Consider the following 24,103-nt stretch of genomic DNA (forward strand, 5'->3'; position numbering starts at 1 on the left):
GGCTTTCTTATCTCTCCTTGATGTTCTTTGGAACTCTGCATTCAGTTGTGTATATCTTTCCCTTACTCCTTTCCCTTTTGTTTCTCTTCTTTTCTCAGCTATTTGTAAGGCCTCCCCAGACAACCATTTTGCCTGTTTGCATTTCTTTTTCTTCGGGATGTTTTGGTCATCACCTCCTGTACAGTGTTACAAACCTCCATCCGTGGTTCTTCAGGCACTCTGTCTACAGATCTAATCCCTTGACTCTATTTGTTACTTCCATTGTATACCCCGAAACAACATAAAAAGCTTTTTAAGTATTCAATAGAAGCCATCAGATACTAAGGAAAAGAAACAAGGAAAAATAGCACCAATAAGCTTGTTCCATGCAGAGTTGCCACAAACCTTCAATTTATTAAAAAAAAAAAAAAATAGTATCTCTGAAGCACAAGAAAGTGAAGTGCAATAAAATGAGGCCTGCCTGTATTTCTAGACTGTTCCAGTTCTTCAATGGGTCTTTCACCCTCCACTGACCTCCGTTCCCACTGCCTGTCCTTGGCTTATGTGTCAGCTCTCAATGATGGCAGCAGCCTCCTAACTCTATATTTGCCTTCTCAAGACCAGGGATTGGCAAATTCCAGCCAGTGGCTTTACATTTTTTAAAGAGCTTATTAAGAATGGCTTTTGAAGGATTATTAAAAGAGTCGTTGAAATTGAGCCCAGAGCTGTTTAATTAACTTGCTTAAGATCCCTCACTTAATAAGTAGTGGAGCTAGGGTTTGAACCCAGATAACTTAAAGGATTATGAAAGGAATGACTTTTGTATTTTTAAAGGATTATTAAAGACAAATAAAAAGTGGAATATACAACAGAGACCATAGGTGGCCCTGAAAGCCTAAAGTATTTGCTATATGTCCCTTTATAGTAAACGGATTCTCACTTCTGCCCTAGATCATTGACATGCTACTGCCAGAGCATCTTTCTAGCAAAGTCATCCGTGATGCTCCCAGGCTTAAAATTTTTCCCTTGGCCTGCCAGCATTTGAAGATGATTTCCAAATGCCCTAGCATGATATACAGTGTCCTTTATCATCTGACGTCTGCCTACCTTTCTTGCTTCATTTCTTACCAGACCCCTCACTTCACCCCGCTGAGCTCTGCCCTTCCACGATACCCAGTTACTTGCTGTGTATGAGTTTGCCTGGGAACTTCCAGCCACTAGAAGTGAGTAAGAGCAAAGAGTCAATATCTTGTGGTGCCTTAATCGCCCATCACATCCAGGCCAGTGGAGAAATCCTCCTCATCATGGGCATCATTGCTAAGAGTTATGAGCACTTGCTTTGAGCTACAAGATGTTCTCAGTGTTTTATAGATGTCCATTTATTTTGATGTTGTTGTTCAATTGCTAAGTCGTGTCTAACTCTTTGCAACCCTATAGACTATAGCCCACCAGGCTCCTCTGTCCAGGGGAATCACCCAGGCAAGAATACTGGAGTGGATAACCATTTCCTTCTCCAGGGGATCTTCCCGACGTAGGGATTGAACCCACATCTCTTGCATTGGCAGGTGGATTCCTTACCACTGAGCTGCCAGGGAACACCTCACCCCATTTATTCCTAGAATAACCCTTTCAGGTTACTATTCCAGTTTTACAAATATTAAAATTGAAGCACAGAGATTGTTAGATTCAGTCTGGCCCCAGGGATCCTGTTTCTTTGTATTGATTTTAACCTTGGTTGAATACATGGGCTTGCCCCTGTTTTAGAAAGAAGCCATTGGGGTCAGCTGAACTTAGCATAATCCAGCATTCTATCCTCTAGCCGGCTGGCTTCCAATATGTGAGGCTTTTGTTTTTATTGTGGCATGTCTGTTTCAGGGAAAGACTTTTCTTCTCTCAGTCGCTCTCCCTTTACATATACACACCCAGCTGTAAATATGCACAGTGCTCGGCACATAATAGGCACTCAGTAAACATTATTATTGTCACATCTGTGTTTGTATCTCTAATCATGTGTGTTTACAGCATTGACAGCCTGTGCATGTATGTGTTTAGGTACCTCGACCACAAACAAGATGAAGCTGAACCATTTCTTGCTTTTCAGTCATTCTGCTAAATACTGAACACTACCCAGGCCTTTCTATTCTGCACCACATTTGAGTTGAGATTCAGGCAAAAGCTGAATTTGCATTTGGAAATGAGGCATGCTAGCTGAAAAATCTTGTAACTCCGCCCCACATCTAATACCAGGAAGCTCATGTCATTATGGACAAATATATGTCCAGTATTCCTCCATCTGAATCCAACTCCAGAAACAATACCTATAAGGATGTTCAGATTCTCCCAAATTTCCAGAGGGAGCTGGGTTACCAAACTGGGAAGGGAGGCTGATTGAGGATCAATCTTTTCCTCTGAGAAAGATCTACATACTGCTGATAGTCCCACACTGGCAGGGAAGCCCCCACTTTCTACCCAACACCTTCGGTCTAAGAGTGAGCCTATAGTCACATACTCCTCGTAGCTCAGCTGATAGAAATCTTAAAGCATTTAAACAAGACTTTCCTAAAGGTCATGCGACTTTTCAGAGGAATGCAAATGAACATAAAGACAAATATGAAACTAGAGACTTGGGAGAAAATACTGATTCCTTCTTCAGTTCAGTCGCTCGGTCATGTCCGACTCTTTGCGACCCCATGGACTGCAGCGTGCGAGGCTTCCTGTCCATCACCAACTCCTGGAGCCTGCTCAAACTCACATCCATCGAGTCGGTGATGCCACTCAGCCATCTCATCCTCTGTTGTCCCCTTCTCCTCTCCTTCTTAGGGATGGAGAAACAGCTCACAGGTGCCATTTCATCTATATGGAGCCCTAGGGAACAGGCTAATGCCAAAGAGTTTCTGCCTTTTGATCCCTAAGCCAGTCCCTGCTTTCTTTCTGTTGTGGTTCTGGGTGCACCCACCTCACTCCACCAATCCCTTTGGTCAGGAGGAGCAAGCTAATGGTTACAGCAGTTAACCCTGAGGACAGCCCACAGTGGTAGTGAACAGGAAGGCTAGAATCATAGCATCTTAGTTCTGCCACTTAATAACCACAGGAGTCTAACAGCTCTGAACCCTTGTTTTCTCATTAGTTAAAATGATCATAACCACCCTTCAGAAAAGTGAAGAAGAAGAGAAATATTATCTGTAGTATGCCTGGCACACAGTGGATACACATTTGATAATATAATCATTGTTCATTAGAGATGAGGCCAGTGTACCACACACCATCTTCCAGGATGTCACAAAATCAAGAGCATTACTCTTATTTTGAGGAACCCCTGGGCAGTTGCTGGAATACTAGCACTAAAAAGGTGTCTAGGAAAACACAATGTGATGGAGAATTGGCAGCCTATATCCAGACAACAGGAGAGTGTGCTTATACTCTACGGACAGTTTTTTCTGATGTTTTTGATCTGGTAGGATAGAGAAATATGTATGCTCTAAATGTTTATACTTCCCAGAAATCTCTGGACAGTGTTCCAAAGTGGTGTTGAATAGAAGATGAATTAAGGAGTATTTGGAAGGCTTTAGCTCGGGCAACACAGAGTATCCACAGATGGAAACTTCTTCGAATGGAAGAGAGAATCAGATGGAAAATGCCTCCAGGGTCAATTTCAGAACCACACTTGTGAATAATGCTATATGTAAAAGTCATAAGCACATGAAATGCAGTTTCTAAGTTTGTAGATAATATAAAAACTGGAGGCTGGGCAGATAGTGAGGGAAGAAGAAACCAGTTTCAATTTGGTTTGGCTTGTTTCCTTTATAGAAAAGGAAATGGAGATGACAAATGTTTTTCCCAGTGGAAAAGTATAAGAAAAGCAAGTCAGAGAAAAAAGAGCCATCTCAGTAAATAGATAAAGCTTAGCCAAAAAAAAAAAAAAAAAGATAGAAGATCAGTGCAAGGTCACAGAAGTGACCGGTATGAATCAGAGAACATTAGAGAACACAAGACAATTAGTGACAACCAGTCACTGTCTACTCTCTGAAAAGCTGGAGCATCTCAAAAGATCCCCCTAACAGTTAATTTATTCTTCCTGGAAAAGTGGTCCTAACAAATGGCATTTCTGAAAAAGTGGTTAACATTTTAGTATAAATGAGGAAGACACCAAAACAAACCAGAAGTGAAAGTGCTTCCATGTTCTAGGTTGGGGTCAGCAAACTTTTCTTGCAAAGGGCCAAACAGCAAACATTTTAGCTTTGCAGGCTATCCCGTCTGTCTCAACTATTCAGTTCTGCCAGTGGAGCATAAAAGCAGCCATAGATTCTTAATCTGCTGTGGCTGAATGCCAATAAAACTTTATTTACAAAAGCAGGTGACAGCTGGCTACAGTTTGATGATCTCTATTCAAGGTAAATAGGAAATCCAGTCAGTCGTTTCATGCAGAGGTCTGCAGTTTGAAATGAATTACCTGGCAGGAAGATAGAACTACTCATATTAGCAAATTCAAGATTTTATGAATTTCTGAAGAGAAGGAAGCTGAAGGGTTTGGCAGAAAGTATTAGGACAGAGTTAAGAATGTGTGGTCAGTTGACCTTTCCCATTCCAAAAATATTTTCTATACTTCCACCTGGAGCAGTCATGGAGCTTCCAGCATTAAGTAACTTTTAGTTGGCAATTAAAAGCAGCCAAGGTTAAAAAAAAAAAGTTGCCCTTGCTAAATGGTGATACAAAACTCTTCATGAACCTCAAGTCTGTTCCCCAAAATGTCTGTACAAAGTAAAACTCTCCCCTGCAAGGGTCTGAGCTACTATAATTTTTGGCTTCAGAAAAACATTCTTGCAGAAGATGTCTTCTCACAATATTCTTTCTGTCCTCTAGCTTCAAGCTACTTAAAATCTAGAAAATTCTTGTTAGCAATTGTCCATTTCCCTGAGTAACGACAAACCTTGGCACAAATTACCCCCCAACAAAAATGAGGCCAAACCGCATGCCTTCCAGCTATTTAAAATCCAGAATATTCTTATTAGTGATTGTCCATGTCCCTGAGAAACATTGGCATATATTACACTCAACCAAAAATAAAGCCAAACCACATGCCTTCTTACTAGGCCCCAGTGGATGTTTGAATAGAGTCCATTTTTTTTAAGGTCAAAGGTCATTCCCCATTCCCAATTCCCTGCACCAACTGAGCAAGTTACTTTTCAGAGCTTTTGTGTCCTCTCTAAAATATGATAATGTCAGACCAGTAACATGAACGAAATTGTATGAAGCTTGGACACTTGTCTACTGAATACCTGCTCCCACTCTCCCTTTGTGGTAGATTTGATTATCCTAATCTTAGGAATCCCTAAGCAGAAGAAAAGTCAGCATTTCAGGGTAAGACAAAGACCTCAGTACCTCCTCCTTGGAGTTGTGAGCTGATACTCTTTGCACAATATTCTTTAACTGCTTCTAAGCTCACTTTTTCCCAATTCTTACTCTTTTCCCAATTTTACTTTTTTTTTTTTTTGCAATTGCAGAATTCTGGCATTTTTAAAAGTGTTCTAAAATATCAGTATCTGGTTAATAGTGTTAAAACAATTATGGAAATGACTAGTTGTCTTTATTCCGAGATTCCTGAGTCAAGAATAGAATTGAGGCTGCTGCCAGCCCAGTGTGCCACGTGGCCTCAGCCCTCTGCTTGTCTTTCCCACCCGCAGGGTTTCCACCAAGATACACCCACTGTGGCCCACACCCTGCTCGCTCACACAGCAGACCCCTCACCTCTTCCCCCGTGGCCCTGATTCATGTATTTTTTTCTTGAAAACTGTTCATTTCTCAGTCATTTACCCATGTCAAAGCAGCTCATCACAACATCCAGATTACATTAGGTTCAGATATGAAGAGTGAATGATGATGGCAACGGTAATGCTAATGATGTTGTTCAGTCGCTTAGTTGCGTCTAACTGTGACTTCAGGGACTGTAGCACCTCAAGCTCCTCTGTCTTCCGCTTGTCCTCTGGAGTTTGCTCAGATTCATGTCCACTGAGTCACTGACGCTACCTCATCTATCTCATCCCCTGTCACTCCCTTCTCCTTTGGCCTACAATCTTTCCCAGCATCAGGGTCTTTTCCAATGAGTCAGCACTCACATCAGGTAGTCAATTTTCTAATGAATAGTCAGGGTTGATTTCCTTTAAGATTGACTGGTTCTATCTTCTTGCTGTCCAAGGGACTCTCAAGACGCTTCTCTAGCACCACAATGCGAAAACATCAATTCCTTGGCACTTAGCCTTCTTTATGGTCCAGTTCTAACATCCGTATGACTACTAGCAAAGCCATAGCTTTGACTATATGGATCTCTGTCAGCAAAGTGACGTGTCTGCATTTCAGTACACTGGGTTTGTCATAGCTTTCATTCCAAGGGGCCAGCATCTTTGAATTTTGTGCTTGTGGTCACCATCCTCAGTGATGGTTTGGAGCCCAGGAAAATAAAGTCTGTCAGATTTGATTTTCTTGGTGATATCAAAAACAACCACTAAATATTAATAGTAACCTACACTTCCCTAGTATTTACTACTTGTCACATACTTTTCTGTGTTTTTGAAATACCTGGACTCAACATAGAATATTCACAACACCCCTCAGTTGGTGCAGTAATGCTCCTCATTCTGTGGATGAGACAACTTTGCCACTCAGAAGTAAATTACTTGTGCTAGGTTACAGAGCTACTGAGTGGGACAACTGGGGGCTGGGGCCCAGTCCCTGTGGCTCTGGAGTCTGTGCTCTTATCCACTGTGCTATGTTGTCAAAATGATGATTTTCAGCTCCACTGCTTGGAAGGTCACTAAACAAGTGTTGTGGCTTCCCTGGTGGCTCAGATAGTAAAGAATCCACCTGCCATGAGGGACGCCTGGGTTCCATCCCTGGGTTGGGAAGATCCCCTGGAGGACAGCACGGCAACCCACAGTATTCTTGCCTGGAGAATCCCCATAGACAGAGGACCCTGGCGGGCTACAGTCCACGGGGTTGCAAAGAGTCAGACATGGCTGAGCGACTCAGCACAGCACAAACATGTGTTTATTAAGTACCCGTTCCTTGTGTGTACATGCTCAGTCCTGTTAGACTCTTTGTGAACCCATGGACTGTAGCATGTCAGGCTCTTCTGTCCATTGAATTTTCTAGGCAAGAATACCAGAGTGGGTTGCCGTTTCCTACTCCAAGGGATCTTCTCAACCAGGAATCAAACCCAGGTCTCTTGCATCTCCTGTGTTGCCAGGCAGATTCTTTACCAGCTGGGAATCCCCATTTATTTAGCATGTCAGCACTACACTGAATACTGAAGTGACAACTATAAAAAGGAGTCCTTTTTTTAATTTATTTTTAATTGGAGGATAATTGCTTTATGGTATTGTGTTGGTTTTGACCATATAGCAACATGAATCAGCCATAGGTATATGTGCGTCCCCTTCCTCTTGAACTTCCCTCCCACTTCCCATACCATCATTCCCCTCTAGGCTGCCCCAGAAACACCAGATTAGAGCCCCTACATCATACAGCACATTTCCACCGGCTGTCTAATTTTACATATGGTAGCGTGTGTGTTTCCATTCTGCTCTCTCCATTCGTCCCATCCTCTCCATTTCACCCTGTGTCCACTAGGCTATTCTTTATGTCTGCATCTCCATTGCTGCCCTGCAGATAGGTTTATCAGTACCATCTTTCTAGATTTCATATATATGCATTAATATATGATATTTTTCTTTCTCTGTCTGACCTACTTCATTCTGTATAATAGGTTCTAGGTTCATCCACCTCACTAGAACTGAGTCAAATGCATTCGTTTTTGTGGCTGAATAATATTCCAATGTATGTGTACCACAACTTTTGAGGTATTTGTTTTCAATCTAACTGAAGGGAAGAGATGTGGTAGAGTGAAAGGACTTCATAGCACAAGGTAAAACACCTCTGCAATGTCAAGAAAAGAAGGGATTCTCGTGGACTGTGGAAACACAGAAGGTTGAACTAGAACTTGTTCTTTAGGGATGGGGAGAATTTGAAAGAATCAGCAGGAAGAGGAAGAAAATGAACACTGCTCAAAACCAATGACAAGGAGAGTCAACGAGGCCATATTGGATGGAAAGATAAGTCTGTGCTAGAATGTGGGGCAGATAAGTTTGAAAAGATGAAGGAGACACTGTTCTAAAGAGAAAGGATGTATCTATAATTTCCAAGTTCTAGTTGAGAAAATGGGTTTAAGAATGATTTGTTAGGATGAGAGTCTTGAAATGGTACATCATGGTCCATGTAGCAAATGAGTATTTCTGTGTCTAGAGCTTGAAATTTTCCTCTGACAACTGGAAATTCCAAGGAGGAATTTCAAAATGGAAATGTAGATTACCCCTACCTGTACCACTAAAAATTACTAATTTATTAGATGTATCTTTTGCTTGAGCTGATGCCTTTTTACTTAGAAAATAGTGAGAAACTACTTCTTAGAAATAGTTCTTCAGAAATTGTAAGCTCACTCCTTTATTTGATCCTCACAAGATCTCTCTGAGATATTCTGCTCAATATGCAGAAGGAACATAGAGGCTCACAGAGCTGAAACACTTGCCCAAGACTACCACCTGAGTCCACGTCTCTTGACTGTACTTGGGAATCCTTTCCCCCACTGCAGTTTCACATGGTTAGCTGTGGACATGACTTTGAGAAGTGGGCAGTTACATACAGTGGTGTCTCCACTGAGCCAAGGATTTTGAAGGCATCATGATACCACCCCATGTACAAGATTTCTAGACCTTTCCTCAAGACACCCAGAGAAACTTCCTTGCAAATGCAGAGAGAACTCCATCTCAAGCAGCTTGTGCTTGGTAGGACTGACCCAGGAGCACTTTGTCCATAACCTACTCATTTGGACAATGAAGGCTTGTGCAACTGAGACAATTATTTGTACTCTCTCAGGTGGTCTTTAATTTGTAAAAGACTTGAGAAGGCAGGCTGTCACCTTTACAAGTAAAGGTCACCAAAAAAAGCAAAACTGCTCTTTCATTTCCTAGCTAAAAACAATGGGCAAAGAAATTAAGCAGTAAGTTTTAGCCCAGTAAACCAAAAGGGAATGTAGGTGTGGAAGAAAAGCAATGAGTAGTAATACCTAATATGACTACAGCACCATTTGCTATATAGGTCTTAATTATGCCCTATTCCATGTCCCCTCATGTCCCCTAATTCCATAAATTCCACAACAACCCCAGAGAAATCTTTCTGGTTTTGTTTGGAAAGCAGCACTATGTTTCCATGCCTGTGCGTTCTAAAACAGGTCTGTCAAATCTGAAACCTAAATACAAGCTGACAGAAATCAGCTCCCAACAAATTAAGTTAAATTAATAGAGTAGATGCCTGAAATACAAAGAAAATCTTTTTTCCCCAGGAGTCTCTCTCTCTCTCTCTAGATGCCAGTCTAAATAGATTAAAGTAAACCTCAGTCTCCAGCAAGCCCTTTTCTTTGCCTTGTCACATTTCCTAGAGAGTCCTGCGTGGGCGCCCTCCCCAGAAGTATTGCTCCGCCTAGTGGCAGCCTCCAAACTCCCATCTACCAATTTTATGGGAAGGAGAGGGAAATGGAGAGGGAAATGGCATCCCACTCCAGTATTCTTGCCTGGAGAATCCCGTGGACAGAGGAGCCTGGTGGGCTGCTGTCCATGGGGTCGCACAGAGTCGGACACAACTGAAGCGACTTAGCATGCATGCATGCAAAGATGTGATTGAAAGAAAGTACTGGACCAAGAAACCCTATTTCAAATCTTGACTTTGATGCCAAATAACTATGTACATCCTTGAGCTAAAGAGTTCAGTTTTATGACTACAAGCAATTTCTAAGTATACACAGTAAATAAGAAATTCAGATTCATCCTGTGTAGATTTTGTCTTAAGACAACATTTAAGACTGTTTTATGATGGCAAATACTTTAGTTTCTTTATCTTTGTATGCAGTCTATGGAATAGAAGACTGTATGAATGCCAAATATTCAGATCTATATTCTCTTTTTTTTTCCATTCCCATTATTCCCATCTTAGTTCAGACCCTTACGGCTTTGTACCCAATATGATGGATCTCCCCACTTCTCTTCACCAACTTCGTGTGAGTTCTTTTCCAGGCTCATACAGTCAGGAAGCATCATGGCTCACTCAGTAGCCTGGAGGAACTGTTACAGTAAGCTTACCTCCACTTAAAAGGAGTTAGTTGGGTCAGGCCCAATGTAAGAGTGGAGTTTACACTCTCTGCATGAGACCAGGCAGGTACAGTAGTTCTATGGGAAAAAATAAGATGATCTGACTATAGAAGCTAATAAATTACCTGGTGTGGTGGGGGGGGCGGTGGCAGCGGGGAATTGGCCAGTATCATGAACCCCTCTCACTTCCTTCCTCACAATCTTTTCATCCCCTGTCGTTTCTCAGTTTTAATTCTCTATCACAGTGTGAAGCATTACCAAAAGAAGGGTCACTGGATATACCAAGAGGAGGTCTGCAGCTTCCTTATATACCTCATTTTAACAGTTTCTTCTGCTGGATAGGAAAACATACTTCAACTGGGTTTTAGAAATTGATATGCTGAAATGTAGAAAAATAAAGCTTAGAAACAAAATCAAATTCAGAAGACCTATCTTCTAATCTCATCTTCTAAATATTCTCTTCAAGAACCTCTTCTGATAGAACTCTGATAGGGAAGCAACTATCCCAACAGCCTTGAGAATTTAGCAAATCTTCATCCCTGCCTTTTGAGGATGGTAAAACTGAATAATGATCCACTGAGTTCAGGAGATATCAGAGGACAGAGGAGCATGGCGTGCTGCAGTCCATGGGATTGTGAAGAGTTGGACCTGACATAGCAACTGAACAACAATAGCAAGTTCAGTCATCTTAAGTGATCAGTCTGTCAAGCCTGCTTTGATTATTCCTGTTTGGAAATTGGTTTGGAGGCATCCATATTCTTGAGAGATCATAAAAATTTAAATCATCAAGTCAGCATTTCATTTTTTTAATTGAAAACAGCCTGAATACGTGAAAAGATTTAGCAATAATACCATGCTGCATCTATTAAGATTCCTACTAAAAAAAAAAAAAGATATTATCTAAATATTGTATGGCTTAGCAAAGATAAGCAAATTATACAATCATCTTTCTCTTATTATCTCTTTGAAATAAACTAACCAACTAGAGTGTAATTGTTGATTTTGAGAGAAAACACCTAACTTGGGTGGATGAGTGAATGAATGAGTGGATGAGTCCAGTCACAGTGTCTCATAGCCTCTCTGTCATCCCTCACAAAGTTTCAGCTCTCCTTCAATGCCACGGAAGCCAAACTGTTCCTGTAATAGCGGTGATGGTCTAAAATGGCACTGAATCAAACACAATCATCCAGAAATTTCCCTTTAGCTAAGGTTTTCAGTTTCCTTCCTCACTGTTACCAGAACTGCCCATACATAGTGAGACCGGAGAAGGATTGATGCAAGCCCTGATTTTCCTCTCTCCTGCCTTTCCTCCAACAGGAGGTAAGAAAAAGCAGTGCAGTAGGTCCAAGGCCGAGAACAGATTTGAGAAGGCCTGATTCATTGCCAGACTAGTCATCCACCTCAGAATAATTAAGAGCTGACTAGAGGTGACGCCAGACTACACGTACCAATAGAGTCTGGAGAGGCCCAGCCGAGACATAGTGAAGAAAAAGAAGTGTGTGGTGGGAGACTGCCGGTGGGACAGGAGATCTGAGTCCTAGTCTTAATTTTATCATTCAATATTGTTTTGTGCCTTACCTGAAAAGCAACCCCTTACCTGCTTGACTCCCATAGATGGATGCTAACATATGAGGGGAACATATGTTGGAAGCTCTTGGAAGCTTTGGAAATTAATAAGGAGGTGGAAAGAATCACAAAGATGGAAGTGACTGACTCCAGGAACCGCAAAGCCACCACTAACTCATTTCCATGCTGTTGAATGATGTATTGACCTAAGGCCTGGTCAGGTCCAGCACTGGATCTCTAAAGTTCCCATCCAATCCTCCCCCAACTCTTCTAGATTTTCCACCTCCACATACACACTAAAGTTATCATCAGCCTCACCATGAGCTTTAAAGTCATCATTAGTCATTCATCTACTTAACTACCATAGAAGGTACTTCTTAGAAATGGCATCCATCTAGGGAAAAAAAAAAAAATAGCCTGAGATAGGTGTGGATTTTGAAGCTCATGATATGTACTCACCATTTGATTCTCATAATCCCTTTCAGGTAAAGCAAAGTATCTGAACTCCATGGTGATTATTCTAGAATTATCTCTACCATGACCCTGAAGGGCAGGCTTTGCCTTCATTCTTCTGGCATCTTCTCTACAGAGGGCCCTCTGCCAAGAATTGTGGGAAATGAAACAATAAATAAGATCTAATTTTTGTGCCCAGTAATATTTCCAGACTAATGAAGACAAAAGAATTGAGACACAGTTACACATACAGCTTCCTTCAACATCTTCTCGTCAGCAGTCGATTTCTGGCTTCCTCTCTCCCACCTCCAAGCCTTAACAGATGCCTTTCTCCGTATCTGGAAGCTCTGCCTACTCTCCACCATCCAGAGCATTAGTAACTCTTCCTTTATAACTTTGCCTTTTCCTGAAGCCTTCCCCAAATCCATCTGCACCATTCATTCTAACGTCTCCTCTCACCCCCAGTGTATGTGTTACGTGTATTCAGTGTCCATAGGCTGTCTGCTCCAACAGTTAGCATTTAGCCCAAGCAGTCAACAAACTGCATAAGCAATCCAAAACCGCCTTATTTGGGCTCACTTCCAGAATCACACTCAACAAAGTGGCAAGAGAGGCTGGTTTCCCGTGTGTCACTGTGGCCAGTTTGTGCCTGTTGTTAAACAGGGTTCTGTTTACTGTCCCCTGGGGTTCCTTCCAGCTTTACCCATGTCCGGTGCCAAAAAGGAGTCAACTGACCTGACCAGGTCTACATTTCTTTTCTGTTGCTCCAGGATTCTTCTGCAGCCAGATGATTCCTTACAGATCCTGGCACCTGTGGAAGCTGATGTGGGTTTCTACACTTGTAATGCCTCAAATGCCTTGGGATATGATTCTGTCTCCATTGCTGTCACATTAGCAGGTAATGTGAAAACCGCTGTTCAATATGGAAACTGCTAAGTAGGTGCCACAGCATGCTAAGTGGGGTCAGGGAGACAGACATAAATGAGATCCATTTCCTGCCTTTGGAAGTTTGTGACCTATAATTGTAATTAAATGAAGATAGCATGTAATATGAGATAGAATGAGTGAAATAAGTTTTGATAACTAAAGAGGGTACAGTTTCATTCTACCTGAGAGGTCTTAGACTTGGGGTAGAATTTTGATAACAGAGATGCAGGAACGAGCATGAGCATAGATATATACAAGGAAGTAGTCTATGAGGGAACATGACTCATGACCTAAGGTCATCAAATGATGTTTTCATTTCTCGTCCCACCTATTACAAAAGAAACTAAGACCCTTGGGTAGTTGGAATTCTGTGACTGTGGGCTAGAGCACAAGTGTTCTCTCTGACTGTTTATTTCAACCTTTTTCTCTAATGCACCTGCCAGTACTTCACCTTTATCCATAGAGCTTAGGCAAACCATTCTATACGTGGCCACGTCAGAAAATCGCAATTCAGAGTGCAGTGCCTCCCAAAGTTGCAATTTGGTATTTTTTTTTTTTCATTTTTCATTTTATGTTGATGTATAGCCAATTAACAGTGTTGTAATAGTTTCAGCTGAATAGCAAAGGGACTCAGCCATACATTTGCACATATGCATTCTCCCCCAAACTCCCCTCCCATCCAGGCTGCCACGTAATGTTGAACAGAGTTCCCTGTGCTATACAATAGGTCCTTGTTGGTTATCCATTTTAAACGTGTTAGTCGCTCAGTCATGTCCAATGCTTTACGACCCCATGGACTGTAGCCTACCAGGCTTCTCAGTCCATGGAATTCTCCAGGCAAGAACACTGGAGTGGATTGCCATTCCCTAGCAGTATGTATATGTTGATCCCAAATTCCCTTACTATCCATTCTCCCATCTTTCCCCCTGGTAAGGTTGTGGTCTTAGAGTAAGAGACTTTTATAAAACCTTCCTTACATAGGTGGGTTTTATAAAACCTTCCTTACATAGGACGGATCCTTGCCTTTGAAACTAAGAGACCTTAGAGACCATCTGAACTCTGAACCAGAGCCCACAGTTCTTAGCGACCAGGCAACCTGAGGTCACATAGCCTCTCAGCTGGTGGCTGGGAGAAGGAAACTGAGGTCTCCTAACCCCCAGATCATTGTCCCCTCGTCTCCCCACTGATGCTTTCAGTCTGGGCTCCCCTTCCTCGGGTCTGGGCCATGCAGCCTTTGTGGCGGTGTGTTGCATGTGTTTGTATTTATTCTTTTCAATTGCCACTCCCATGAGATGATTCAATCGTTGCTAGAAAAGCCGACATCACCCCACACTGACCTCATCCATCCACGCCAGGATTATGTTGTCACACTGTTTTCCAGTCACACATGCTACTCCCTTGCATATCTGTTTAGCAACAGTATTTCTACCCCCATGACCTAAGGCTGATCTGGGAAGGGACCTTGAGCAAGACGCTCTGCAGAGAAGATGAAAGTCAACAAAGAGTAAGGCCAGCTGAGGGGCCCTGAGGTGGATTACAGACTATTATTAATGCCTGTTTTTTTGTGAATAGAACATTTGCTTTGCTCCTAATGTATTCCAGTCATAATCTTTATGCCCCTCTTTGTACGGAGTCCAGATGCTTGGCACCCATCTGGTTAATTCTCTTCTGCCTTACCCGCCCCCCAACACAGTCTGCCTTGGCCAGGGCAGTGTGGACAGCCTTCCAGCTGCTGGCAAATAGTGTCTCTTACAGGATTAACTCTCTTGTTTATATTTATCCAGATACGGTTCAGCTCTGTCACAGACTAAATACCCTTTGTTCACCTGAATTTAATATGATTCATGGAAACCTGTCTGGAATTAAGCAAAGCAATTGTAACATCAGGCTTGTCTTCAGCTCTTTGAAGAGGAGCTATTGGAGGCTGCCAAAATGTTCAAAGCCAGGAAAGAGAGAGAGCAGCCAAAGAGGCACCGGGGAAGAAGGAGGAAAGGAGCTGAGCGATGAAGTAGTTCACGGACACCACACCCAGAGCTTAGGGAGCTGTGTCTTTGTCTTCGATGGTGGGGTTTGTTCAGGTCTGCTGGCACGTCTGTCAGACAATCCCTCTGAAAGTTAAGGATCAAAATGGAGATGTTGCTTTAAGATTGTATTTGTATCTTTACCTGGGATTATCACCTAGCCTGACGTCAATGTCTACACTCACAGTTTTAAAGTGACTCACCAGCTACTGTTCTGAACACGTCCTCTGCCAAGTATTATCAGTGTGGAGCAGTAAGTTAGACCTGAGTTTTGTGATCTGTGATGCTTACAGACTAGTGAAGGTAATAGATGTATACGTGACCACCTAGAATCAAGAGATAGTTTCCTTCAAATGTACCCATTAAGATCCTGCATAGGATAAGATACAACCCAAATACCATGTAAGTGGTGGGGGGGCACTTTGCAGCAGGGGGAGATGTGAGGCATTTCTAAAGGATACAGTTCTACTGTTCATTAGCTGTGTGACCTTGAACAAAGGGTATAAGCTCACTGAATCTTCCTTCTCACCTGTAAGAGTGAAATTAATCATATTTTACAAGATTGTTGTGAGGGTAAATAAGATTGCACATGTGAAAAAGCCCTGAGCCCAAAGCCAGGCACATAGTTCACACCTAATAAATATTTCTCTTTCTTTCTCTAGCTCTTCTAAGATGAAACACATCCTTAAATCAATTCTAAAATGTGTAAAACATTAGCCCAACTTTGCATCCATGCATTTTTCACTGTATATCTTCACACTGAAAATTTGCAAGTATTGGGTTGGCCAAAAAATTCGTTAGGGTTTTTCCAGAACTCAAACCCAAATGAACTTTCTGGCTTAACCAATACTTTATAAGTGTTAGTCGCTCTGCTGCTGCTGCTGCTGCTAAGTCGTTTCAGTCGTGTCCGACCCTGTGCGACCCCATAGACAGCAGCCCACCAGACTCCCCGGTCCCTGGGATTCTCCAGGCAAGAACACTGGAGTGGGTTGCCATTTCCTTCTCCAGTGCATGAAAGTGAAAGGTGGAAGTGAAGTCGTTCAGTCGTGTCTGACTCCTAGCGACCCCATGGACTGCAGCCCACCAGGCCCCTCGGTCCATGGGATTCTCCAGGCAAGAGTACTGGAGTGGGGTGCCATTGCCTTCTCCGGTTAGTCGCTAAGTCGTGTGCAACTCTTTGCAACTCCATGGACTGCAGCCTGCCAGGCTCCTCTGTCCATGGGATTCTCCAGGCAAGAGTACTGGAGTGGGTTTCCATTCCCTCCTCCAGGGGATCTTCCTGAGCTAGGGCTTGAATACAGGTCTCCTGCATTGCAGGCAGATTCCTTACCATCTGAGCCATCAGAGAAGCCCACTAGGAGCTAATTCAGCTCTGTCTTTGTGCTCATGCTCAGTTCAGTCGTGTCCAACTCTTTGGGACCCCATGGACTGTATAGCCTGCCAACTCACTTGTGATCAGACCCTCATGGTAAACCTCAGTACCTCTATGCTTTAAAAGACATTGTAGAGTTGTGGTTTTTGCATTTTGTTTTTTATCTTGACTTCAGTATAAATGTAGGCCAAAAAAAAAAGGATTTTGTTTGAGGCTCAAAGCACTCAGGTGTCCCCTTGACATTAGCAAGACCCAAGTCTTGCTTGGGTCTTGCTAATACACCTGAATTGACCAGATGCAGAGAAATTTGTTCACAGTAATTCACGAGAGCAAGCATAGTGTGGCAGTTAAACCTGCAGGCTCCAGAGCCTCACAGTCTGGATTTGAATCCTGACTCTGTCATGTCCAAGCTACATATTCCTGAGCAGCTTCTTCATACTCTCTGACTCAGTTTCTTTATCTGACTTATGGTGATAATAATAGTGTTTGACTCAGAAGGTTCTTGTGGAGATTAAATGCCTTCATTCATGTAAAATGCTTATAAGTATGCCTGGCATGTAGCAAGCACTCAATACTTGTTCACTCTTATTATTATTATTGTGAAGATAAAGCAAAAGCCAGGTTATTTTTACAGTAGGGGAGATTCCTTTTCAGAGAATGGAATGCTCACAAACCCTTTGTAGAGCCCCTCTGTCTAATGTCTCAATGTCTCAGTGTCAAAGGGAAAGCTGAATTAGCTATCTGAAAAGTGGTTGGAGTGTGCCTGGATTCAGAGCAAGGGAGGTGGCTACAAGAGGACTATCTCACATGGGAGAGGAAGGGAGAACTGATGAACGCCCCCTGGCCCATCATTAGACCATTCCTGTTCCCCCATCCTCTGAACTGAGAGTGTTGTCAGTTCTGCTGCTCAGGTTTATGGTAGGTCCATTGGTACTCTCTACAACTTTTGTTTAAATATAGAAACATCATTTCGTTTTAGATATACCAAACCTTCCTACTCTGCCTTATTTAAGCCTGTAAAATATTGTCTTTCAAGCTTCTTTGCTTCTCTAAATTGTCTTTGCTTCTCTCTAAATTCATCAGTATGTGTTGATTTTATCTTTTAAGTCCCAAAGGTTTTGAGAGTACTTCACAAGTCCCTCTCAGGATGGAGATGCCTAATGTTTCCCTGCCTACCTCCCTGGTTCCAGAAACTCACAGCCATGTAGACCCAGTGGCACAAAACTCCTTTCTGTCCTAAACTGGACTCAACCGGATGCTTCCCTGGATGTTTCACTGCTCAGAAAGTAGATGGGAGGGGGAGGGTAGCAGCGGCTAGGGAGGCGTTTAAGAATGTCACCAAAAGGTCACATACCTAACCTGTTAAAGGACAGTTGACTTTGTGTGCATTTGTAGCCATAGGTAGAGGAGAATTTCTGGTGTGCATGACAAGGCACAAAGATTGGAGAGCCATCTTGACTAGTGAGATTCTGCATTCAGCCGACATTGCTCAGAAAACTGCCAGATCCGAACGGTGTAGGCAGCATTTTGAAGGAAAGCAGTAGTTTCCTGGTAAATTGCTTCAGTCTGGACCAGTGGAGGGGAGCTCTGCTTACCAATGCAGATGAGGCCCATCCAGGTGTAGCCCACTGATGAAGTCATAGCCATAAGGGAAACGTTTTTGGTTGTCATTGATTTTATAAGATCACAAAAGAGATACTGTAAGGCCTGCTTGACATCATCAATGGAAAATGAGAAGAAGATGGGGGCTAAGGGATGAGCATATCTTTCATTGAAAGGAGAGAACACAGATGAGCTCATCCCAAGTGTTCACAGGAAGAAAGAGACAGAAAATATTTCTCCTTTCCTGGCATGTTTTTCTGCTTTTCTATGAGTTGAATAGCTGACACATATTGTGTCTAATAAAGAGATCACAGAAACCTCACTGGGAAAATAAAAATAAAAGGCAGTTGGGTTTTTTTTTTTTTTTTAATTCTCCTTTCTCAGCCCCCTCCTCATTATGATTTAGTAGCTGCAATAAAGACAAGCAGTTTTGTAAGCTTTTCATAATGTAAGTCATTTCAAATTGGCATTTCTGAATTCTTCATCCAGCAACTCTGTTCACCAGGGGAGGATTCTGCTGCATAGAGAGTTAGGCTCAGAGAGGACTTTGTCACCGTGGTGACAACCAGCAATGAAAGATTTGCCCCAGTGCACCAGATCAGAGGGAAAAGCACAGAAGTTTACCTGTCTTCCTAGTGATGCTCTGAGCATCAGGGTAATGGCCATTGACTCATTCAAGCTGCCATCAAGGGACCTCATTATCTGTTACAATACTGAGTAACCAAGATTCTTAAGTTTTCCTCAGTATGTATAGATGTGTAGCATGCCCACTGAGGAAGCCTAGCTTTCGTAGAATTCAGATGAAAGGGATGAGAGGATAGCAGGAGAATTCAACTTTCTCTGCTCTGCAGCAGAATAGAGGAAGCAAACAAGGAAATGATCTAGCCTAGCCTATCTCACATTCTGAAAAAGCAATTCCCACATCTGTTCGATGGAATGAGGGAAGGATGGGTGGTGAGACAGGTAGAGGGTACCATATCCTTGGAGTGTTGTACCTTGAAGAGGCTGTAGCATCATGCAGCTGTCCTGGGTATGGGGTCCCTCATCTAGGACTCTGCAGCGGAACATGCAAAAGAGGTTGCTGCCTTAGAGTCCTGGGGAGTCGTTAACTTCAACTGAATAATCAGTAGAGGTAATGGTAGTAAAATCTGACATACTGGCATTGGTAAAAAATATGTTTAGGGAATGGTGATTGAAACAAGGGAGGAAAAGGAAGCCAGGCAGCCTGGGGACGTGTAGGTAAGGATAGTCTAAGCCCTAGACTTCCTTAGTTCCTAGTGTTAGTCCCTCAATCATGTCCGACTCTTGAGACCCCAGGGGATCTTCCCAACCCAGGGATCGAACCTGGGTCTCCCACATTGCAGGCAAATTCTTTACCATCTGAGACATCAGGGAAGCCCTTAGACCCTACGGGCCCTGAAATATTGATACCAAAGGCACACCAACTAAACAGAATCACAAAGGCAAAGAAATACCAAGTCCTTCTTATTTTTTGTGCAAGATAATTAGTAGTCACACTGTTGACCCTGACTCCTCAAGAAAAGGTTAAATTAGATTTAAATTGTTTTATCAATTTTCTGGAGGCATAATCTACATCCCATAATATCCACCCATTGTAAGTGTTCAATTCAATGATATTTTAGCAAACTTTTTAGGTTGTATAACCATCATCACAACAAACCAAGATTGTTGTTTTCTTAAAAACACTATTGAAGTGTAATTCACATACTGTACAAATCAACTATTTAAAGTATACAATTCAGTGGCTGTTAGTACATTGAGAGTTGTACATTCATCACCACACTCAAATGTTTAGAACATTTTCATTATCCCAAAATAAATTCCACACCTCTTAGCCATCACTTCCCAACCCCCTCGTTTCCTCCAGGCCTCGGAAACTACTGGTGTACTGTGTTGTCATAGACCTGCCTATTCCAGATACTTTGAGTAAGTGGGGTCCTACATGGTCCTTTGTTAGTGACTTAGCATAACGTGTTCAGGATTCACCCGTGTTGTGACATGTATGCTGCATTCCTCTTTGTGGTGGAGTAATAGTATTCTACGGAGAAGGCAATGGCACCCCACTCCAGTACTCTTGTCTGGAGGATCCCACGGACGGAGGGGCCTGGTGGGCTGCAGTCCATGGGGTCGCTAGGAGTCAGACACGACTGAGCAACTTCACTTTCATCTTTCATTTTCATGCACTGGAGAAGGAAATGGCAACCCACTCCAGTGTTCTTGCCTGGAGAATCCCAGGGACGGGGGAGCCTGGTGGGCTGCCGTCTATGGGGTCACACAGAGTCAGACATGACTGAAGTGACTTAGCAGCAGCAGCAGCAGCATAGTATTCCATTGTATGAATATACCACATTTTCTTCCACTCATTGATGGACATTGGGGTTGTTTCCAGTTTTTGGCTATCATGAATAGTGCTGCAGTGACCATTCATGTGCAAGCTTTTGTGTAGACATCTTTTCATTTCTCTTGGGTGTATATACCTAAGAGTAGAACTGCTGGGTTGTATGGCACATTTATGTGTAACTTTTTAAAAAACTGTCAACTGTGTTTCAAAGTAGCTGCACCATTTTGTATTTCCATCAACAGTATTAGGATTCCAATGTCTACATCCTCACCACATCTGTTTTTGTCTATTTTTTTAAATTATAGCCATCCTCATGGATGTAAAGTGATCATTTATTGTGACTTTAATTTACATTTCCCTGATGACTAACAGTGTTGAGCATCTTTTCTCGTGTTTATTACTTGTTTATACATCTTCTTTGTCGAAGTAGTAACTTTGGTGATATAGGCAGTGTATATGGCCTGCATATTATTCTTTTATTTTGCCCTAACAATTTACCACAAACTTAGAGTCCTAAAATACAAATATTTTGTTTTAGAGTTCTATAGGCCAAAAGTCCAGTATAGTCTTACCAGGATAAAACCAAAGTGTCAAAGGGGTACACTCCTTTCTATAAACTCCAGGAGAAAATGCTTTTCCTGTTCATTTGGATTGTTGGCAGAATTTAGGTCCTTGTGACTGAGACTGAGATCCCTGATTTCTTGCTGGCTGTAAACTGAGTGTCATTCGCAAGCTCTAAAGGCTGTTGCATTTCTTAGTTTTTGGCCCTCTTCCTCCATCTCAAAGCTAACAGTTGGAGACTGAGTCTTTCTCATATTGCCTCTCTCCCACAAGCTCTTCACTATCCCTCTTTTAATTTTAGGAGCTCAAATGATTAGACTGGCTGACCTAGTTAATCTAGGGTAATCTCACTATTTTAATGTCAGTTCATTAGCAATCTTAATTGCAACTGCAACTTTAATTCCCTTTTGTCATGTAATATAATATAGTCACAGATTCCAAGGATTAGAGTATGGACAGTACCACACCCTATCTGAAGGGCACAGCTCGTTTTTATCTTTCTATTGCCAAAGAAAATCACAAATCTAATGTTGGTAGACCTTCCAATTTTTCCATATAAGCCAAACCAAAACACACACACACATACACACACACTTTTTTTTTATTTAACTTCTCCTTTTTTTTTTTTTAACTGAGTCCACAATAAACTGTGGAAAATTCTGAAAGAGATGGGAATACCAGACCACCTGACCTGCCTCTTGAGAAACCTATATGTAGGTCAGGAAGCAACAGTTAGAACTGGACATGGAACAACAGACTGATTCCAAACAGGAAAAGGAGTATGTCAAGGCTGTATATTGTCACCCTGCTTATTTAACTTATAATATGCAGAGTACATCATGAGAAACACTGGGCTAGAAGAAGCACAAGCTGGAATCAAGATTGCCGGGAGAAATATCAATAACCTCATATATGCAGATGACACCACCCTTATGGCAGAAAGTGAAGAGGAACTAAAAAGCCTCTTGATGAAGGTGAAAGTGGAGAGTGAAAAAGTTGGCTTAAAGCTCAACATTCAAAAAACTATGATCATGGCTTCTGGTCCCATCACTTCATGGGAAATAGATGGGGAAACAGTGGAAACAGTGTCAGACTTTATTTTGGGGGGCTCCAAAATCACTGCAGATGGTGATTACAGCCATGAAGTTAAAACATGCTTGCTCCTTGGAAGGAAAGTTATGACCAACCTAGATAGCATATTCAAAAGCAGAGATATTACTTTGCCAACAAATGTCCGTCTAGTCAAGGCTATGGTTTTTCCAGTGGTCATGAATGGATGTGAGAGTTGGACTGTGAAAAAAGCTGAGCACCGAAGAATTGATGCTTTTGAACTGTGGTGTTGGAGAAGACTCTTGAGAGTCCCTTTGACTGCAAGAAGATCCAACCAGTCCATCCTAAAGGAGACCAGTCCTGGGTGCTCATTGGAAGGACTGATGCTAAAGCTGAAACTCCAGTACTTTGGCCACCTCATGCGAAGAGTTGACTCATTGGAAAAGACCCTGATGCTGGGAGGGATTGGGGGCAGGAGGAGAAGGGGACGACAGAGGATGAGATGGCTGGATGGGATCACCGACTTGATGCACATGAGTTTGGGTGAACTCCAGGAGTTGGTGATGGACAGGGAAGCCTGGTTTGCTGCAATTCATGGGGTCAGGTTGCAAAGAGTCAGACATGACTGAGCAACTGAACTGAACTGAACAAGTTCAAATTTTTAAAAAATTCTTTCCAGACCAAACATGTGAGTGGACTGAACCATAGCCTGGAGGCTACAGTGCCCTCTGGTTCAATCATCCATTTTCTATATTCTCTGCTCAAATATTACACCTCATTTTCCAGCATAGTCAGAGTGTCACTGAAGTATAATAGTTTATTTTATTAGATTACACTAAGTTAAACCATGTAATGATTTGGATGGGAGAGAAACATTTCTTTTTTTTCACTACTACTAAAAGGGAAACATTGTAACAATAGAATAGGTAAGATTTTAGGGTATTTGTCTCATTACAAAACTCAGAGCAGATTTAGAACTGTAAACCTGTATCCTTATTGTAAACAGAGGGGTTTTAAATAGATGCACTCTTGGGTCTTTTTTAGACCTTAAAGTCCTATGAATCTCTCATATACAAATAAAGTACAGTAGTCTCCACCCACCACTACCAGCTATAAACTCCCCTTACTTAAAATTCTAACATTTGCCAATTTATTTCCTTTATCTTTTGGAGACTGGAAAACTAGATGGCAAAGGAGGACAGCTTTTGCAATGAAATCTAGGGGAAATTACAGATGAAGGGAAAAAGAATCAGAGGATTGGTGAAGAGAAAGGATGTGGAGTTGACTGAAATGACAAACACTGATTCAGGAGGCAGGAAATGGAAGTGAAGGAGACCTTGCAGGAGAGACAGCAGGACAGGAAGGAGTTAAAGATTCCTGAGCTATAAAACGTGAAAGGCACTTGGAAGGAGACCCAGACTAAAGAAAATATCATGCATTTTAATATGACTGTTATCCGTCACAAAGCAACTCTTGTTGAAACTGCCAGGTAGCCAGATCCTGAAAAGTTTCTGGGCAGCAGGAGATGGTAACTGGACATTAACAATCAGGATACATCATTACTGATTTCAGATGTACAAGATGGTGTTGGTATTTTGAGAAAAGCTTTCATAGGTTCATGTTGATTGTGGTCCCTTAAATTTTGACTCATGAGTTTTTCAGCTGAGAATTCTCATTTCAGGGAGTTTTCACAGATTTCACTCTGGTGGCCCTTCTGAGAAATCTATGCTAATTGCAGTGTAAGCAGAGGCTAACATTCCTTAAAGCATTCTCACTAATTACAAGGCATTATACATTGACTAAATCTGGAAAAATGCAGTTTTCTTAGTGTTAGATAGTGAAAGCATGTGAAATTTATAACACCTTACTGCTGTGAATGCAAAGATTTAAATTATTTGGCATCACAGCCTTATTCACTTTTCTCTTGAATTAAGATTTGGATCCTTTGTGGATCTGACTACAATTTTCTTGAACAGAGTCCTGAGGGCACCAGCAAATTACCCTGGCATGCATTGTT

General features: G+C 42.1%; 1 protein-coding gene across 2 annotated transcripts in view; it reads left to right on the forward strand.

Annotated features, from left to right (window-relative positions):
- Nucleotides 1-24,103, forward strand: part of ADAMTSL1 (ADAMTS like 1) — a 495,660-nt gene that overhangs the window by 351,086 nt on the left and 120,471 nt on the right. For both annotated transcript variants that reach the window (XM_005889557.2, XM_070375945.1), the window contains one exon: nt 12,962-13,089. In XM_005889557.2, coding sequence (XP_005889619.2) covers nt 12,962-13,089 — 128 coding nt within the window. The remainder of the gene's footprint in view (nt 1-12,961; nt 13,090-24,103) is intronic.

This window comes from Bos mutus, chromosome 8 (genome assembly GCF_027580195.1).
Source record: "Bos mutus isolate GX-2022 chromosome 8, NWIPB_WYAK_1.1, whole genome shotgun sequence".
NCBI lineage: Eukaryota > Metazoa > Chordata > Mammalia > Artiodactyla > Bovidae > Bos > Bos mutus.